Here is a 19,579-nt window from a genome sequence, read left to right as displayed (position 1 = left end):
CAAGTTAGTGAAGGATAACACTCTTCAGAATTGGGCTGATAAGTGCTGAGTGACCTCAAGTCCCACTCACGTTCTCTGGGGCCCTGAGGCTTACCCATAGAACATCAGGACCTTGCCATGTCCTCTGCTCCCTCCACCACTCCTAAAACCCCTTCAGTTTTAAGGGACAGTTACTTGGCAACTCTGCGAAGTCACTCTATCTGCCCCATCCTGTGGTTTTCCCATTGGAGGGGATGATCTACATCTACCCCTTTGTAAATGTAACATTCTCACATTTGGAACATGACAAGTTGACATCATCAGTCAGAACCAACTTCCCCGCTCCTCCCTTCTGACATTCCACTCAGCCTTTGCTGTTGCAAGCTGGTGGTGTGAGGCTGCAGTTTCTAAGCTTGGAGAAGGAGGATGCTGTAGTTTATACCCTGTTTACCACAGAATATTCCAATCTGATTTGGATATTCTGGTGGAAAGTGGCTTGAAGAAGCTGAAACTCTAGCTGTTGTGTATGAGCCCAGTTTGCTTCCTATTGGTTCTTCTCATTTGAATTGCACCCTTAGAAGTTCTTCCTGTCAAATTTGAAATCCTCTTGCATCCCAGACTTCTTTCCCCACAAATCTGGATTTTAAGGACATTCTGGGGATATGCTGGTAATAATATTATTATCAATATTAGTATTATTACTATTTTACAGCCAGCTCAATATAGACTCTACTGGGAATTTGCCTGCCTGAGAAGAGCAGGATGACGCCTGTCATCATTCCATGTTGGGATTTTTCTAATTGTGACCACACAGTTGTATCAAGTATAAGTACAGTTTCAGTTATAGACTGATCCCTGCCCCTCTGATTATTTCACAAGAGGAAAGGGGGGAAGCAAAAGAGTTAAGCTAATTCCTACAGTCTTTAGCTACTAGGCATTGCTCAGTTTCAGACAGTCTGCCAGTGAAAGCCCCATGGAGTTAACAGGTGATGCTTTTATCCATTAGCTGGCAGATGAGGACTGTAATAATTCCAACATCCCAACTATGCTTTTATCAAGCTCATCAAACTATCAGGCAAGCAGAGAAGATTAAACAAAACACTAATGGGAAAAATCAATGTTTATTTAATTCAGAAAACACATAGTCAATTTGCCTGCCAGGACTTAAAACAAAAAATAAAAGACCATCCCACAGCCCACTCCATTAATAATGCATCTGATGAGCATTTAACAATAGTGTAACTACATCAGAACTGCTCCACTATGAACTAGTTATCAGATTAACAGGTTTAATAAAACCACAGAGAAATGCACAGGGTGCATTTCGCATTTCCCAGAAGATCACCTGCTGTATTTATTATCATACAATTACTACTCCTTATAATAAATGATAACATGCATTCCCATGGACTCTTCCGGATGGATGCACTGTCCAAAGGTCAATGCACTAACCCTCACAACGCCTCCTTAAGACAGGCATCTCCATTACACGGGTGGCAAAGTGGAGGCAGAGTGGTTACAGTGACTTGCCCAAGTTCAGACAGGAAATCGGTGGCAGAGCTAAGCACAGAACCCATGTCACCTCACCCCAGTTGTGTAAACACTAGACAGCACTTCCTCAAACAGAACTAGAGAGAGGGAGGAAGTGGGGGAACAGACTTACCATTGAGACCATTGGGGATACTCCTGTGGTGAAGGGGTGCAGACAAGTCATCCATAGATCTCCTTATTCCTCCAGCCTTATTCTCGACAGGTTTGTGATGGTGGAGGTGATGGTGATGATGATCTGGGCTCCCTGCGCTCCCAGTGCTGGAGGTGCTACTCCCATCCCCCACATCCCTGGTGCCAGAGCTCCCATTCAAATTGGTCAAACTGGCCTGGCTGTCTATAGAGCTCCTAGAGCCAGCTCCATTCCTCTCTTCATCTAGCATGATGACTATCTCCTTCAGCTCCATGTTCTCCCTCATGAGGGACTCCTGCTTTGTTTCCAGCTCCTTCAGCTTCTGTTGATACATCCCAACTTCTTTCCACATCACACTGGCCGTGTGCCTCCCAAACCTCTGCCATTCCCGGGACAGTTTTTTGCCTTTCTGCCGGTCATCATCCAAGAAGCAGCAGAGCTCTCTCAGTTCCTGGTTATCGTCCTGTAATTTCTGATTCACCTCCTTCAGCCCCCTGATCTCATGCAGATGAACCTGCAGCCTCCTGTTTACATCCTTCATTAAGTTGCCATGTTCCACCATTAAGTTCATTTTTTCATTTTCTACTTTCCTCAATCTTTTCACCAGCTCTTCCTTGCTCCATCTCATCATCTCCTCTTCTGAAATTTTGTTCAGGTCTTCCTTAGACCCTTCCAGAGAATTTTTTGCCATATCTGAGTCTAGATATTGTTTCTTTTGAAATAATAAAGTGTTTTCTGGAACTAAAATTTACTGTAACATGTTGGGCAGGGAGAAAATTATAGTTCTTCAGAGAGGATGGGGCCAGGAAAAAAACAGCAAATTCACCTTGAAAGATTTGTCCCCCATATCAAAAACCAAAAAAAGGGGAGATCCGATTCAAAGCTTTAGAATTCTTTTAATTGTCTCCAAAGTGAATCAATCGACTTACCCTAGGAGAACACAACACTAAGTGGAGGCTAATCAGCAACGGTCAATCTTCTTCGATTTGTTCATTTCACTTGTTCCTCTATAAAAATCCCAAACCCACCGATTTCCAATAAACAGTACAAATAAAATAATAAGGGCACCATTAATTCCTCCAGTTCAGAGGCAGCTTTCCCGATCCGATCCCTGTCCACATCACAGCTGCTGAGCTAGGGAGCTGGTTTTTTAAATAACACGTGAAATAGAAACCTGTCCCTCCGGTTGTTTGTTTTGCGTTAATTCCGAGGCTGCTCTCCGGATGATGTCAATGCCTTTGTAAACTGCACGTAAAAAAATTCATGACAAGAGGTGGTGAGCGCAGGAGCATTCCTCTAATGGCACAGTCATCAGAAAGCAGGAGCTCAGCTACAGAGCTTGAACTAGTCCCACCTACTTCTGGGGAGGAGAGCGGAGGTGGGGCCCCCCTCCAGTATTGCAAGAGAGAGCACAGCACAGATCTACTAAACAAGAGGCTTCCCCCACCTCTTACCCGGCTGCTGCCGAGCACAGACAGTTTTTTGCTCCGGGAGAAGAGGATTACAGAGGCAGGGACCTCCCCCCGCAGCCTGATTGGGTGTCAGAGGCTGGGGGCAGGGACCTTGCCATGCTCCAGACTTTTCAGGTTGCATTCGCGCTGCGCCTCGGGTCAGGTTACTGGGGAGAAGTGGTGGCTCCCCCTAGCCAATGCGAGGGCTGCAAAGCGCTTTCAAAAAGCAGGTACAAAGGGAAAGGTAGGGCAGCGTCGGCTCTTAAAGGGGCCGCGCTCTCCCCAGCAGCGCCACAGACACACACACGCAGCCTAGGAGCGCCTGTGCCCCGCGATCTGCCTTTGCCAGCGTCTCTCGGGCTAACCCAGCCGCCATGTGTCACCGCCAGGCTGTGTCTGAAGGGAGCACAGGGGATGCAGAGCCTCTGCTGCCTTATTGTATGTCTGTAAATGCCCCCCCCCCCCTCTTGCTCTCTCCGCAGCAGTTGCTGGTGAATTCGTTTTATTTGTGCGTTAGGTTTGCTGCCTGGGTTCCATTATGAGATGTTCATTCTTATTTATTTATTATTGGTTTGTTTTATCCCCGTTTCTTACCAGGATCCATGTGGGACAAGGGATGTGGTGTAAGAACCCTTCCCCCCCTCTTGATGCAGGTGGGGTATGTGGGGAGGGAGGTCAGGTGCCCTTTATTCCAGCAGCAGAGATTTCCCAGTTCTGGGGCTATTCCTTTTGTTGTGATGGTGCCTCGGTAACCACGGTGAATGGGAAACGTGGTGCTTGACCCCGGGATTGCTGGCACAAGCAGGCAGTGTCACAACAGCTGCAAAAACAACCCATGGCTCGTTGTTCGGAGGGTTTCCACTGGTCAATCTGAAACATGTGTCTTGGTCGCCTACCAAAGTGGCACCACCAAAGCTGAGGTCCTGCGGTAGATCACTTGGGTGGCTTTCTATCATTTTGTAGGGCTCCGTGACATCACAGGGATGGGTGCATTGTATCTAGAGAGCTAAATAACCAGAGAAGGGGAAGCAGCCCCTCCTCTAACTCCTGCCCACATGCAGCTGAGGCTACTCTACTCTGTGTAAGTCTCCTCTCACAGCCTCCATTCTGCTAGCCCTTAGCCTGTGCAGTCCAGCCCACTGTTACGTAACATGCAGCCCCCTCCTCAGCCCCATTACATTAGATAGTAAGGTCACTTCTCCAGCCACTCTCCCCCTAGAAAGCCTTCATCCTTCTCTGACCCAGTCTGTGTCGGCGTTTGGCCACACCACAATACAGCTTTGGAACCAAGTCAGTTTTCAGTGTATGTCCTAGTGCCGCCAGTCCTCTGATTCCCACTCCTGTGGCTGCTCCTCTATCTGCAGCTGGGCAGCAGCCTCCTGTGACCTAAGCCTCAGCTACCGTAGTTCACTGGTGAGCGTGTAAAACATTGCCCTCAGTGCCTTCTCAACAGGATAGGGGTCTGTTAGAGTCCCCAGTTGGTATGGCTTGGCTTGTAAACTCAAGATATCATGGTTTATGCTTTTAGTTCTGGAGGCCCCTGGTTCAATCCTTGGTGTGTCAGCCAAGATTGTGGCCATCACACCACCACTATGGCTGCCTCAAGGGTGAGGTGGGTTTTCTTACCATACAAGCTAAGGCCCTTCCTGCTGCTACACCGCTCACCGCAATGAGGGGAAGGGAGACCAGTACTTGTGGCACACAGGGCCTTTGGCTAACCTTAGACGTTTCTTTGACCGGCCTTTACTGAAGGATTACTCAGTACTGGCCAGAGGGATCTGGCAATACTGGTAGGCATACTCAGCTGCTGTCTAGAGCCGTGGCCCAAATAGCAGAGTGTGTGGGGACTGGATTGGACTGCTTCTCAAGTGGGCAAGGAGTGGGCTAGGTCAGCCTCAGATGTTTGCATCTTCTCAGCCCACTACCCGATAGGCTACAGTAGGGGAGTTGGCTGTGCACCAGAAGAGACATCCCTTCCCCTTTCATAGCAATACCTCTTCACAGGGACCCTCTTTCCATCCACAGCCTGTGGGGTGCTCAGCTACATCCCCCAACAATGGAGGATGTTCATGAGTGTCTGCAGCAGCGGCTGAATTGCACGATTCCTAATTGCCCATAGTTTTAAAGGGAAAAATACAGAAAGGGCATTTTCTCCTACAGAGCCCACTATTCCTGACATACTGCTGGTTAGGAAGAATGAGCTGGAAGCCAAGAAGAAGCTGGTCATAGCCGGTAACAGAAGAACTGCTTAGCTGCAATATATTGAGTGCTTTTGGAGGAGCAAGGATAGCCTTGGAAGGCAAGTGAGCAACAAGCTTTGGCTTGGAGTCTTCCCTATAGCTAGGCCTGACAATTTTCAGCATCCTGCTAATGGCGTTTCCATTGTCCCTGAACCCAAGCATGAGAATGAGGAAAAACAGGTAAGCCGGGCGCATTCACAGAGTGCAGTGGTCAGCACAGGGCCCAGGCTTGCTGTAAGGGAAAGGTTAGCTCCATGTTGCTGGAGAAAGGGTGGACAGTAGGCGAGATGCAAACTCCAGCAATACAGGAGGGAAGGGTCTGGGTAGGGAGCTGCAGAGGTGTCATTGGACTACGTTGATTGAAGAGCTGCTGAATATATCTGGGAGGGGTGTAATATTTGCATAGTGCCAAGCAAGTGCTAGGCAGTTTTGTGATGGTTGTAGGATATCTCATATAGGCTACATGATAATAAATAAGTATGCTTTGCACTTATGTGTCACTTCTCATCCACAGATTTTAAAGGAGGGTAAGTATTGTATTACGAGACCAATTTACAGATGGAGAAATTGAGGCATAGAGAGCAGGGCATTAAGTCAGTAGCCGTGGCCAGGGAGAGAACATAGGTCACCCGACTTTTAGTTCTGTGCCCTATCTTCTAGACTACACCACTTCTCTACACCCATAATTTTAAATCTGCTTTTGCCATGTACTGTTGTAAAAGGAAAAATGCACCAACAATTAGTTGTGGTGGTGCTGCCAGCCATTTCCTTTGTGACCTTAAGCTGTCTTAGAATGTCCCTACTGGGAAATCATCACCTTCCTTATCCAAAGGGAACTTCAGTCAATGAGTCATTTGACCTCCAGGTTAACTTTGTGCACTCTCAGTCTTTTGGCCACATTGGAAAGCTGGTAAGGGCCTGTGGCCTTGATGCCCTTCTGGCAAAAAGCAACTTCAAATCTGATGCATGAGAGCATGGTCACAGAGCAGTGGCCCAAGGAATTCCAGTTGCTTCCCTTTGGTGTTAGATTGTTAAGTTTAATTCAATAAATTTGCAGCCTCTTGGACATTTTTCTGTGTAAGTTAGTCTGGGATCATTGGTTCCTGCCTCTGGCAATGTCCTCTGTAAGTAAAGACAATTCCCTACTCCTCACTGGAGCAGAAGAGAGGGATTTACCTGCCTCTGGTGGAGCACATTCCTCTCCATGGATGCTGCTAAACCATCCCTTAGCCAGGCTAACTTTTATCCCTGGCTCCTAAAGAATGTAGGATAACAGCAGTCTGAGATGGAAGACACCTGCTACATCTCCGAGTGTGGGATATGCAGGTGGTCCCCAGTGTTAGATATTTAACCTGATCAATCTACTTCTGAAGAACAAAATTTCTGGCTTGTACGTTGTAACCTGATTGCACCAAGTGGCAGGATACCTTGGGCTCCAATACAAGGATTTTATCCCCTAGTGGCAAATGACTAAATCCAAGCACTGCCCTACACTTTGCCTGGAGCAAGCTCATACTGGTTTCATGTTAGGGTGTCCTGCTGTACAATTCTTGTTCATAAGCAGGCACTCATGTTGTCAAAACAGCAATTGTGTAAGATCAACATAAGCACGTAAGAACGGCTATCCTGGGTCAGACCAAAGGTCCATCCAGCCCAGTATCCTGTCTTCCAACAGTGGCCATTGCCAGGTGCTCCAGAGAGAATGAACAGAACAGGTAATCATCAAGTGATTCATCCCCTGTTGCCCATTCCCAATTTCTGGCAAACAGAGGCTAGGGACACCATCCCTGCCCATCCTGGCTAATTGCCAGGATGGCAATGTAGTCAAGAAGATACAATTTCAAAAATAAGAGGTTCTAGGCCATATCTTATCATTACACTAAGTACAAAATAACCCCTGGCTTGATGAAGAGTGGGATTGTAGAACGCCTGAAGGTTTGGAACTAGATTCTGGCTGGATCCCACATGGCCATGCAGGAGAGTCAGATTACATCCCCCTGCACAGCTGTGCAGGATGAACCCACATCTGGGGAAGAGCAGCAGTTGTGAGTCTGATACAGCTCCCCCATCAGAAAGGGGAGCCAGGAGAGTTGGTGGAGCCAGGGCTTTTCCCCCATGTGCCTGTCAGCACAATTGGCTGCATGTGGTGAGGGAGTATGTATGCTGCATCTAGTAATTAACTGATACTGCATAGTTATAAAGAGGCGCTCCAGGAGAAATGTGTCCCATAGGGGATCACTGAGGCACAATGCTTACGGGATCTTCCTGGCGCAGCTCAGCTATATGCTGCTCCTGACTCCAGGTTGAATCTAAAGGCTCAGGCTAGCCCTTTATTTTTAGTTAGCCTGCGGTAGTGTCTCCCTTACCGCTCTTTGCTTCTCATCTTCTTGCATGAATAATAACAACACTGGTCTAACTCCTGTGGCTTTTCACTGGCAGATCTCAGCATGCAAGTAAAACCATTGCCCTTTCGGAGAAGCCAAGGTGTAGAGTAGCAAAGTGACTTGGCCAGCAACTCGATGCAGAGCAGAGAATTGAAACCAAGTCCCCCGCTGCCCAGTCCACTGGCCCACATTGCTATGCAAATACAATGATTTGTTTTGTAACATCTCTGGGTTGCTTCATGTCTCGGGCATCGGAACGTTTTCTGGGGCAAGCCCTTTATTTACATGGCTTTAATCACATCCTCTCTTATAGGAAATAAAAAGTGCTTGTCCCAGGCCCTCCCAGGTCTGTTGTTTCAGGCGTGCTCCATCCTCACTTGTAAAATTACCTCCAATTTTCTGGGAGGGAAAGGAGGAAGGAGGGGTGAAGGCAGAGGGAGTTGTTTGGAGGTGTCGTTCCACAACATCACTAGGAGGAGAAGGCCGTGATTATTGCGTGATGCAATCTGGACGTGGCTGGACTGGGCAGCATATTACCAGGGCTGCCCTTGATATGCAGCACAGAAGTTAACTTTGTGGCGTCAGAGTTGACCTTGTTCCCCAGAGAAGCTGTTTTTTCTGGATTTTTTTTTTCTCCCCTGGAGGAAACTCTGGATGAATCTGCTCTAGAGCTGGCTTTGCAAAGAATTAGCCTAGTGGACAAAATGGCTCCAAGGGTGAAAGTATTAATATACACTAAGAAGACAGATCATTGTGATGATTAATACTTAGTATATAAGGATACAGACATCCACTCGCAGCAAATAGACATGAATGACTTGTATTTGGTGGGGAGAACTCTCACCCAGACGTCTTTCTTTAAACATGGGTATCGTAATGCTTTTTAAGTAGACGAAAGCATTGTCAGCTTGGGAAGGTGCTGAGGGAATGTGTTGTCTACTTAGGGTAGAGGGCTCAGAGTCAGGACTCCTGCCTCTTTTCCCAATTTTGTCACTGATTCTGAATCATGTTGTGAGGCGTGTCTGGAACCTCTGTCCGATTTTTGGAGGGAAGTGACTACATCAATGCAAGATATTATTATCAACAATACATGTTAAGGTATTCAAATAGGTTTATTGCTTTTATCTCAACAAACAACACACATCCTGGGATATTTTTGAAAGGCTTGTGCTTTCTACATCCAGCTAACAAAGCTAGTTCCTCTATGTGGTTCAGCTGGAATTATGGCTCTGCTAGGCCAATTTCAGATGGAAAACTCAGAGGAATTCATAAAGAACACACCAAACATTTGATTTGTTACATTTAGCCTCAGGGCCTTCAGCAAGCTGTGAACGAAAAGTCCTTTTAATATGCATGTCATCACGAGCTTTTTATGCCCAAGTAATACTGCATCAAAGCCTATCACTTGCACTGAATTTAAAATAACATTTCTTTTTTAACTTTATTTGGGGATTAATTTATTAAGCCATCGTGTAACACAACAAGAATTTTCGGAAAAAGTTACTAGGCCAAATTCATCCCAGGTGTCACCCCATTGAATTGAGGGGGTGACGCCAGGGGTGAATTTGGTGCCTGGTGTTGGAAATTACACATCGCATCACTTAAGTCTTACTGAAGCATTCCCTCTACAGGGCTGAGTCAGTATTACAAAAAACACTTCTAACGCTCTGATCCAGGGTAATGCTTCTCCCCCTGAGAGTCTATGGCTCTGGAAACCTGTATCTCAGAGTCAGGTTTTAGGAGGCAGAGATCCCAGGGGGGCTCTAAAAATGGCTTTCCACATTTACCATGCAGCACAAGAAGCACTAAGCACATGTACTGGAGCTGCCAGCATCTCTTCCTATTCCTCCAAACAGCCTGGAGTGGGGAATGAGAGGAGAAATTAGACCAAACTCACCTCTGGCACATTGATGTCAGTGGATTTGTCCCTGCTTACATCCAAGATGAATTTGACCCATTGTATCGGATGAACTTGCAGTGAATCTTTTCCCAAATAACCATGGTACAGTGCACTGTGATGTGTCTGACTATCCTGTGTGCTGATTAAATCTTAGGATGCAGTATCATGACACAAGCATTGCAACAGGGTGCCCCGATATCACTCCATTGCTTTGTGACTCCCTGTGAATACATTTGCTGACAAAGTGACTCTCCTGCTCTGCCAGGTTGAAGATTGCTTATCTAGACTACCTAATGCTACAAACCCGGATCAGAATGAAACCTTTGCTATCTAATGGAAGGGGCCAGATCCTCAACTCAGTGGCGCTACGCCAATTCACACCAGCTAACGATGTGACCCTTAGAGTCTAAACTCCATTAATCACTTACCCAAGTTATAAATCTTCATCCCTATTAGTCTTTTCTCACAAATCAGCGCCAATGACTAATCTTTGATTAATGTTTTTAAATGCTCAATCCAGGTTATGACAGTGAAAGTTTCTGCTACATGATAATACAAACTGTGCTACATTCCTAATTTGTGCAAATGAGATTTGTCCATTGCTCCAACTCTAATTAAATAGTAATTTGAGCTTGAGCATTTTAGACCTCACTGTCGTGTTTAATTCTTTCTTCTTGTATTTGTTACCCACTATATAATCAGGACCAGATCCACTGGAAAGCCCCATGAAAGGGGGCTGTCATCCCATTAGCCCCTCTAGCTGAGATACAACATAAAGGCAAGATCCTGGCAGAATATGCAGCTAAGTACCTAAGTACTGAGTTCAGCTATTATAACTAGGTCAAATATTTCCTTCATTCTGCTTGTGAAACTCTACCTGACATCAATAGGGAGTTTCATCGTAAGAGGTGAGAACATCCATTTGCTTTATCATTCAGGAGCTAATAAACTGATAAAATGTACCAGCAAAACAAAAATATCCTACTTTAGATTAAGGGAACAGTTAAGATTGTGATCGACCACCGTAGGCAAACTCTTCATCAGTCCAAAAGTCAGGTCCTAAAAATGCCATTGTATATGTAGCGTGTTGGTTAGATTTGAGATAAATACTTCCTGAGATAGTAGATCAAATTCTGTGGTTCTTGCAATGGTGAATGGGAGGGAAGGTGTCCATTGGACAAATTCTCTATTAAGATGTGGTCTACACTCTGAAAAAAAATCAAGAAGCCCTCTTCTAGAGTTTCCTGCATTCTCTCAGTAACGTTAGTGGGCCCAGATTGGATCCAGGGACCTTTAACAGGGCTGTGGGGGGAATTCCAAGCTAGCTCTCTTTTTTGTTTCACTAAGTGTTAAGAGTTTTAACCATGGTAAGTGGTGGTGAGTTTCATGGACATTTTTCATCAAAATTTCATTTTCATTGAAATTTTCCAGCCACCTCTAGTGAGTGGGTGGGTTTTTTCACCAACTCTTTGAAGATTTTGTTATATTAATCTTTAGATACGTAAAATAATATAGGAAGTGGGATCTAAATCCTAAAAGGCTCTGGGCACATGCAGAGTTGGGAGTTACAGGTAATCAGCACTTCTCAGAATCTGTCCCTGAATATTTATATTTAACAGTTATAGTAAGAATTTCACTGCTAGCTAAATGCGGGGAGGGTGACTCCTATTTCATGGTATATGTAATCAGAAGACTGCATTTCAGGCCAGTGACATCAAAGCCATTTTTCAAGGGTTGAGAAAATCCCCAAACTGCTCATAACATTTTTATCAAGAAGATTGCAGTGTACAAATGAACTACAGGCAACATTAGCTGAGTCACCTCATGTGCCAGAATCCAGCAATGAGCTGTGCCATTAAGATCTTGAAATCAAATGTTTAAACAAAATTAAAAATATTTTTTCTCTTACAGAATTTACAAGAAATCAGCAAAAAAGAATATAAAAGTAGCCAGACTGGATCAGACCCTCCTGTATCCGACAGTGGCCTGTACCAGAGTCTTATAAAGACTGTGCAAGAAATCTGCCCAAAGGGTGAGTTTCTTCTTAACCACCATCTGTTACTGGTTGGCTTATGCCCAGAAACATGAAGGTTTACATCTCTTCTACAGATATTTGTAATCCTATCTAACCTAGCAGGGGACTAAAGGGACATTGTTAATATCACATTATTTTTTAAATGTTCTCTTAAAATCTTATGTGATGCATCGAATATGTACAATAAATGACAAATAAGGTTTACCTACATCTCAGGGCTCTGAGGCGATCACAAAGCTTCACTCCTTTAGTTGCCATGACATCATCATATGCCCTTGAGGCCAAACCCTGCCCTTAGATACATGCATAACTCACAGCAGGGGTATCTGAGGAAATGATCTGGTCCACGCTGAGTGTGTAACACCTCAGGGTACTATTCTGCAAGGGGATGAATGTATCTTGTGAGGAGTGAGCACTCAGCTCTCACTGATTTCTGTGAGAGATGAAGGCATTTAGCATCTCTTAAGATGCACTCAGCACTTCACAAGACAGGGCCGACACAGCTCAAAAGGCCTGATCTGGCACAGTCCAAGTCAATGTGAGTTTTGCCATTGGCTTTACTAGGTGTGTGAGCAAACCACATACAAGAATCACCCTCTATGTGCCTTTGTCTGCATCTCTCCCTGTGCTTCACCATCAGAAGTCATTATTGATAAAGATTCCAGAGGGAAAGGATGGTCCAGTGAGTAGGCCACTGGCTGAGCCCCTGGAGTTCCCAGGTTCAGTTCTGCCATGTCCCAGTTCTGCACTCTTCCTGTTTGACCTTGAGGAAATCTCTCTGTGCCGCCGTTTGCTATCTGTAAAATAAGGTTAATAACGCTTCCCTCCTTCACAGATATTGTGACGATAAATACATTAAAAGAACGGGAAGCTGTAGCAGGGTGGTTACCCACTCCTGCCCTGCGGGGCTTGAAACAGCCTAGGAGAGGGCTGGGGCTGGGGCAAGAAGCCTGGGCTCACTGGGGAAAGTAGGCTCAGCTGTGGCCATGCCCCAATCAGGCCCAGCTGGCCCCTATAAGAGGCTGTGAGCCAGACACCCAGGCAGTCTCCCTCTGCTTGTAGAGGGAGAAGGGCCTGGCTGCAGGGACCCAAGCAAGACACCTAGATTGGGAGCAGGGCTGGGGAAGGGCTAGAAGAGCTGGGAGCTCCGGCCTGGAAAGCCCCAGCTGCAGGCCTGACTATAGGCTGAATAGGTGCAGGGTTGCAATGGGGCAGCCCATAGGTAGGTAGAGGCAGCAGGTCCGACCCCCTTTGCCTGTGATGAGTGGCTTATACTGCAGGCTGCCCCAGTGAATGGGGGCTAGATGGAGACTGAGCAGTAGCCAATACTGAGGCAAAGTGGGGATAGTGGGTGGGGGGTTCCCCTGGGAGGGGATGACCCAGAATGGTGGGGATACTGGCAGGGGGTAGCACTCAGTTAAAGGGGCACCAGGATCCTGGGAGTGACACGGGGGCCAGCGGTAAGGCAGATCACTGGCCAGCAGAGGGTTCTCTTGATGCTGGAAGCTAATTCCCAAGGATAACGAGCAGGAGTCTGTGCCCGCTTACAGAAGCACTTTGAGATATACTGATAACAAGTGTTATATAAGAAATAGTTATTATCATGCATGGCTTCAAACTGATATCAGTGGAATAAAAATACAGGACAAAACTTAATACAGGAATTGGAAAATGATAGAGTTGTTTCCATATGACATTGTCTTACTGCCACATACATTCTCAGCATTTATTCTCACACTGCTGGCTTTGCTGTTTTGAGCAGATTCAAATTTAATAGCACCCCACTCTTTAAGAGGAGCCACATACCTCTCAGCTGTGGCCTCATTAAGAGAGATGTCCCTCATGTGAGACCCACATTTACTGTCACCCTTGAGTATTTCCTGCTTTTCATTCCTGATAATTATTGACATCAGAAATCAAAGAATCATAGAAATGTATGGCTAGAAGGGACTTTGAGAGGTCCTCTAGTCCAGCCCCCCACACTGAGACAGGACCAAGTATATGTAGACTGTCCCTGACCTGTGTTTGGAGATTTTTAAAGAACAGGTTACACAATGATGGGGATTCCACAACCTCCCTTGGAAGCCTATTCCAGTACTTAACTGTCCTTGTAGTTAGAAAGTTTTTCCTAATATCTAATCTAAGTCACCCTTGCTGAAGATTTAGCAGATTACTTCTTGTCCTGCCTCCACTGGACCTGGAGAACAAGTGATCACCATCTTCTTTATAGCATCCCTTAACATATTTGAAGACAGTTACCAAGTTCCCCCTCAGTCTTCTTTTTTCAAGACTAAAAACATGCAGTTTTTAACCATTCCTCATAGATCAGGTTTTCTAATCCTTTATCATAATTGTTGTTCTCCTCTGGACTCTCTCCAATTTATCCACATATTTCTTAAAGTGAGACGTTCCACACTGGACACAGTACTCCAGCTGAGGCCTCACCTGGGCCAAGTTGAGTGGGACAGTTACCGCCTGTGTTTTACATACAACACTCCTGTTATACAGCCCAGAATATTAGCCTTTTTTGCAACTGCATCACATTGGTGACTTATATTAATTTTGTGATCCACTGTAAATCCCAGATTCTTTTCACCGATACTACTACCTTTCTAAGCTATTCCCCATTTTGTATTTTTTCATTTGATTTTTTCCTTCCTAAGTGTATATTTTGCACTTGTCTGTATTGAATTTCATCTTGTCGATTTCAGACCTATTCTCCAATTTGTCAAGGTCATTTTGAATTCTAATCCTGTCCTCCAAAATCCTTGCAAACCCTCCCAGCTTGGTGCCATCCGCAGTTTTTATAATCATACTCTCCACTCCCTTATCCAAGTCATTAATTAAAATGCTGAATATTACTAGACCCAGGACAGTCCCCTCCAAGACCCCACTAGATATGTCCTTCCAATTCGACAGTGAGCCACTGGTAACTACTATTGATAATACTCTTTGAGTAGATTAAATCGTGTTAAAATATGTTGAATCGTGAAGCTGAGGTTATAGACAAATGGGGTTGAATCAGAACACATCTGAATGCTAAGACATTCAGAATTAAAGCGCTGGTGAGTGTCCACACCTGCTGAGCAGCGCTGGATCACCAGCGCTGCACTCCTTATACCCCAGCCCGGACGGGTTTTCAGCCAGCGCTGCAACCAGGGAGTTGCAGCGCTGGTTGTGCCCTGCAAGTGTGAACGGGGTGTAATTGCAGCGCTGGAAAGCCTCCACCAGTGCTGCAACTTGTAAGTGTAGCCAAGCCCCTAGAGTCAAATTTTGCAACTGGTCCCAATGTTTACAATAAGCTGAACCAATATTCTCAGACCTGAACACCTTTGGAGTATAGTGTTTGAAATTCAGATCAGAATATAGCAGCTCCAGCTCATGTTTTCTTGTTAATGCTAAATAAACTAATCCCATACCATTTAAAGCTTCTTGTACTATTCTTTGCTTCGTGTCCCTCATTTTAGATCTTTGACCCTCATTGTGGCTGACATTTGGGCCTCAGCAGACTTGAGAGGTATCAGGGGAATGGAAGCCTCGTAAATGTCAACATGCTGCCTGCTGCTCCCAAGGGCACAGTAAGTAGACAGAGAGAGTGTAAACCAGAACATTGCTGGAATGGCTCATTTTAGGCCTCCTTTCTAGTATAAATGTACTAAGCTACTTGACTAAGTAAATCTACCTCATTTGATTTATGATCAGCAGCCACAGCAAGCAATTCTTAGTTTTCAGGTGATTGTGTTCAATCTTCTATAGTGTCTACACGACTCAAATTCACAATAGGACTTGGATACAGTTACAAAGGGCGATGCCATTTGAATACAAATTGGAGAACGAATTCCACTCTTTCAACATTTGAGCCAAGAGAAGCCCCAGGTGGCATTTGGGTAATAGGTTTGTTATTGCAAGGTTCAATGTGACTGTTAGTACAACTTCTGTTCTTTAGCCTGGCAATGCATTTTATTAAATTTCCTGCATGCTTCTCATTTGCATGATTCAGTTTGGCACAGCTTGTCTCGCTCCGTGGTTTAGAACAATGCCAGGTTGGCTTGTGTTTTGTCCTTAAGATAGCAAGTCCCTTTGCCTTGCTTTTGTATTCATCAACCATTTTCTGTTGTATTGTTTTTTCTAAAGAAGGTTCAAATGCTCTGCTCCTAACAGTGTCCATGTCTTATTCTTACATTATTATCTGTAGCAATTTGATTGTTGCCATGCAAGTAAAACTTTGAATGGGTGGAATTAACTGCCTTAGGGTTATGATAGTTTTAACAGCTGGGAGAGAATCTGTCAGTTTCATGACTTGTTCTAGCACTGAACAGTCAGTGCAGCAAAGATTCCTGTGTTTGTGATCTTATTATAAGTCTCTCCCTTTCATTTGCAGAGCAGACATACTTCAAGCTTAGTAGAATTTACATTTTGGATACAATTAGATTTCCTCTCCATAGACATTACTTTAAACCAGGCTGTAGGCTTTTATTTTGATGTTGTGCAGAATTTTAACAGGCTTAATCGATCAACCATGGCTGTGAATTTGAATATATTTAATGTATTCTCCTCCTCCCCTAATTAAAAGTGAATTTAATGCTCATGAAAGGTTCTGAAATTGACAGCCCTGGAAACCAAAGTCCTCTTGGCACAAAACAAGTTGGGTAAAGCCAGCAGCGGTGTAAGCTTATCCATACCAGTGTGCCCCAATTCAGACATAAGTAGGTAGCAACCCAGGGTGGTAAGCGATTCAGTCCCCGTGCCCATTCAGTCCTTTGTCTCTCTGCTGGGAATGCCAGCAAGGATGCCAGTTAGTGCCAACTGTGAGTTGTTTTTGTGTTCTGAACACTTGCCTACTAAGATGTGGACTGACACAAACAGCCTGTTATACATTTACCACCGTGCACTTGTGGCCTATAGGTCACTATTGATTGGCAGAACTGGACTGCTGCTAAGCTGAGCCAGCTTCAAACAAATGACCCAGAGGTAAAAGACACTATGGTCCAGAGCCTTAGCTGGTGTAAATCAGTGCAATGTTGTGTCATTAATGAAGTTACACTGATTACACCAGCAGAGGATCTGGCCCATTTATCCATTAACATGTCCTAAGCCATCCAGTACTATTTTTAACATTCTTGGTTTTGAGTGTTTTGTAATAGGAAAGTTTCTGAGCTATTAGTTTTTGTGTCAAGAAAAATGTGAGTTGTTTCTGTACTGAATAATTTGCCTTTTTTTGAGGCTCTGTGGCGCCCACCCCTGTAGGAGGCCTTGTGGAGACACATCAAGCCCAGCACTGTGCCTGAAGAGCAGGGACAGCTTTTGGACTCGTCATTATAGTTGGATGTCCAAATACTCATGCAGCAAAACACCCACTAATGTGCAACTGGGCAAAAGAGTCTGATTTATCTTATCCAGCCCAGAATCACCCACAATGAGCCATGCAGTCCTGAACTCGAGGCTTGATTATTTCCAAGCATTGTATCTAGGAATGAAGCTACATACCCTGGAAAAGCTTCTTGGTACTAAACACCTATCTGCTTAGCAACACAAGTCCACACGAATACACGTCCTCCCTAGAATTCTGGGTGTCTGCATTGGCTCGCTGCGGAGTCCAGAGTACAGTTCAAGGTCTCTGGCCAGGTAGTCAAAGTCCTTCAAGGGACTGGTCCTAGCTACCTAAGAAGAGATCACCTCTTCCTTCATGACCATGATCTTCCACAGCAACTATGTTCCATTCAACTCTTTGGATCACTAGGGGGAGATTCATGAATGGGGGAGACAGAACTGCCCCAGGAGCTGGGTTGGCCTATAGAACCCACTCCCACAGCAGATGAGAATGAGACCAGAACTAACCCCTTTCAGAACTAAATGCGACACTCATTTCTCCAACGATTATATATACCATTCCACAGTAGTAATTATGAAATTAGCACCCAGAGAAGTGAAATTCAAAGAAAATAGTGCAGAGTAATTTACACCAGTCACAAATTATGAGCCTCCTGTCCCTGTGCCAGTTCAGATGCAATGATGGGTGAGTTGGAGGAGTGGAGTCAAAATGCTACTGACTTTCCCTCCCACACACACCCTGTTACCTGCTGGTGAGGTAGGGAGAGGGAGTAAATGGATGTGCAGCACTTGCGTGCTTTTGAATACTTGGACCCATGCTCCAGGTAGCCCAAGTCCCAGACTAGTCATTAATGTGTTGCTATTTCTGATAAAATTCTAGAATTGTCCTTCCTCTTCCATTTTACTGTTTCGTTCAATCTTCTGTGCTTGAGAGAAATCACCTCTCCTCAGTTGTGAATCTATTACTGAGGCTGGCCTGGACGGACTTCTTCACATGAAGACCGAGGCCTTGATTAGGGAATCTGCATTGATCCCAGTGCACACAGGGCCCAAAGCTCTAACACAATTGTACTAGGAAACCTTGGCCGTTATTTATGGCAAGAGAACGCTTATTGAGAGTGAGCCTTAGTGCAGGGTTCTTTGCAGCATCTGTAAAATCAGGAGGGGCATTAATCTCCTTACTATCTGCTCAGTATCTTGTGGTTAAAGTATCAGCAGTTGTTTCCCCCTTTATCAACAATAAATCACTGGATAAATGGCAGATAATGCTGTTTACTGTACAATAGGCTTCAGAAGCGCCGCCAGCTTTTTTGCCGTCCTAGGCAGTGAAAGGTCCCGCCCCCGAAATACCGCCCCCCAACTGAGGCGGCCGAAGATGCAGTCGCTGTCCCCCAAATGTTAGTGCCCTAGGCAACCGCCTAGGTCGCCTAATGGGTTGCGCTGGCCCCGATAGGCTTACTGTTGGTGTTATGTGGTTCAAATAGGTGATACGAAGTGATAGATTCTCTGCGTAAATTTGGTATGCCAGAGAGATGAACTAATAGCGGCAGGGACCATGGCTTTTTTGTTTTGTTTTTTCTGTGTTTGTACAGTGCCAAGTACAGGGAGGTCCTGATCGATGATTGGGGTCCTAGATGAGACTACAAAGCAAATAACAGTAATAATAACACACACTGAAGTCTTTTCATGCTTTAGGATACAGGGCCAGTTACACCTCTTTAGTGACGTCAGTGGGATTACCTCAGATTTACAACGGTGTAAATTAGATCAGAATCTGGTTCACAACACTGGAGAAAATATATTCCATATGGACAGCATGCACTCTGAGTAACTGGTGGCAAAGGGGAGCTAAGCTGTTTAAAACAGTGTTGATAAATTGGTTTCCTTCTCCCCCTTCCTGCAAACAATTGCACTTTTATTCTTTTAACTCTCCTGACCTGACCAACTGGAAAAGCTTCTTGCAGCGTGGGAGCAGGTTTTCATTCAAACATTTTACTGCCACAGGGACTCCCGTAAATGACTGGCTGCCCTATACAAAAGCCTGTCTTCCAAGGGCAAGAACTTGGGGTGTTGTCACTTATCAAGCAGTTCCACAGAGCAGAAAAGCATCCTGTTTGGCAATACAGTTTCCTATGCTGCAGGTGCTTAATTGGCAGTGAGACTCTTACTGCAATTGGCTTTTCTCTAATCAGCAGAGCTCTGAAGACTTACCAGTTATTTGGGGGGGGTATTTTTTTATTTTTTTTCATTTTATGAGGGCACATACTCTTCCCAGGCAATGATTTATTTCCATTTCCATTTTGGTAGCATGCTTTCTTAAACACTATTCCTGCAAAAATCTCCTAGGACTAGCCTGTACAACTGTAAGTGTTAGCAGGATCGGGCTTCTGACAAGTAGGTGCCAACCCAAGCTGTCCTTGGCTGCTGGTATTTCATTCCTTTTATGTATCTTCTCAGAAGCTGATTATTTTGCAATACTGTATTTATCAGTTACATTAGACGGCAGCGTCTGTGTCATTTTAGCTTCACTGACAGAGCCTCCTGGGGAAACAAGATGAGCCAAAATCTCTGTTGGAGT

The 19,579-nt window shown here is 45.0% G+C and overlaps 2 protein-coding genes across 5 annotated transcripts in view; one reads left to right on the top strand and one right to left on the bottom strand.

Annotated features, from left to right (window-relative positions):
* CCDC85C (coiled-coil domain containing 85C) overlaps positions 1-3,817 on the bottom strand; it is a 158,083-nt gene extending 154,266 nt beyond the window's left edge. The window contains exons 1-2 of one of the 3 annotated variants that reach the window (XM_039537914.1): positions 3,706-3,817; positions 1,643-2,905 (exon numbers count right to left, since the gene is read on the bottom strand). In XM_039537914.1, the coding sequence (XP_039393848.1) occupies positions 1,643-2,351 (709 nt within the window). In that variant the 5' untranslated portion in view covers positions 2,352-2,905; positions 3,706-3,817. Of the gene's footprint in view, positions 1-1,642; positions 3,678-3,705 lie in introns of those variants that run through there. The other 2 variants (XM_039537916.1, XM_039537915.1) reach the window with 2 other exon arrangements.
* HHIPL1 (HHIP like 1) overlaps positions 3,299-19,579 on the top strand; it is a 68,760-nt gene continuing 52,479 nt past the window's right edge. Inside the window, exons 1-3 of one of the 2 annotated variants that reach the window (XM_039537907.1) lie at positions 3,299-3,341; positions 11,547-11,667; positions 15,138-15,248. In XM_039537907.1, the coding sequence (XP_039393841.1) occupies positions 15,222-15,248 (27 nt within the window). In that variant the 5' untranslated portion in view covers positions 3,299-3,341; positions 11,547-11,667; positions 15,138-15,221. Of the gene's footprint in view, positions 3,342-3,391; positions 3,550-11,546; positions 11,668-15,137; positions 15,249-19,579 lie in introns of those variants that run through there. The other variant, XM_039537906.1, reaches the window with a different exon arrangement.

This window comes from Mauremys reevesii, linkage group 4, assembly GCF_016161935.1.
Source record: "Mauremys reevesii isolate NIE-2019 linkage group 4, ASM1616193v1, whole genome shotgun sequence".
NCBI lineage: Eukaryota > Metazoa > Chordata > Testudines > Geoemydidae > Mauremys > Mauremys reevesii.
This window is presented reverse-complemented; position numbering and strand designations above follow the sequence as displayed.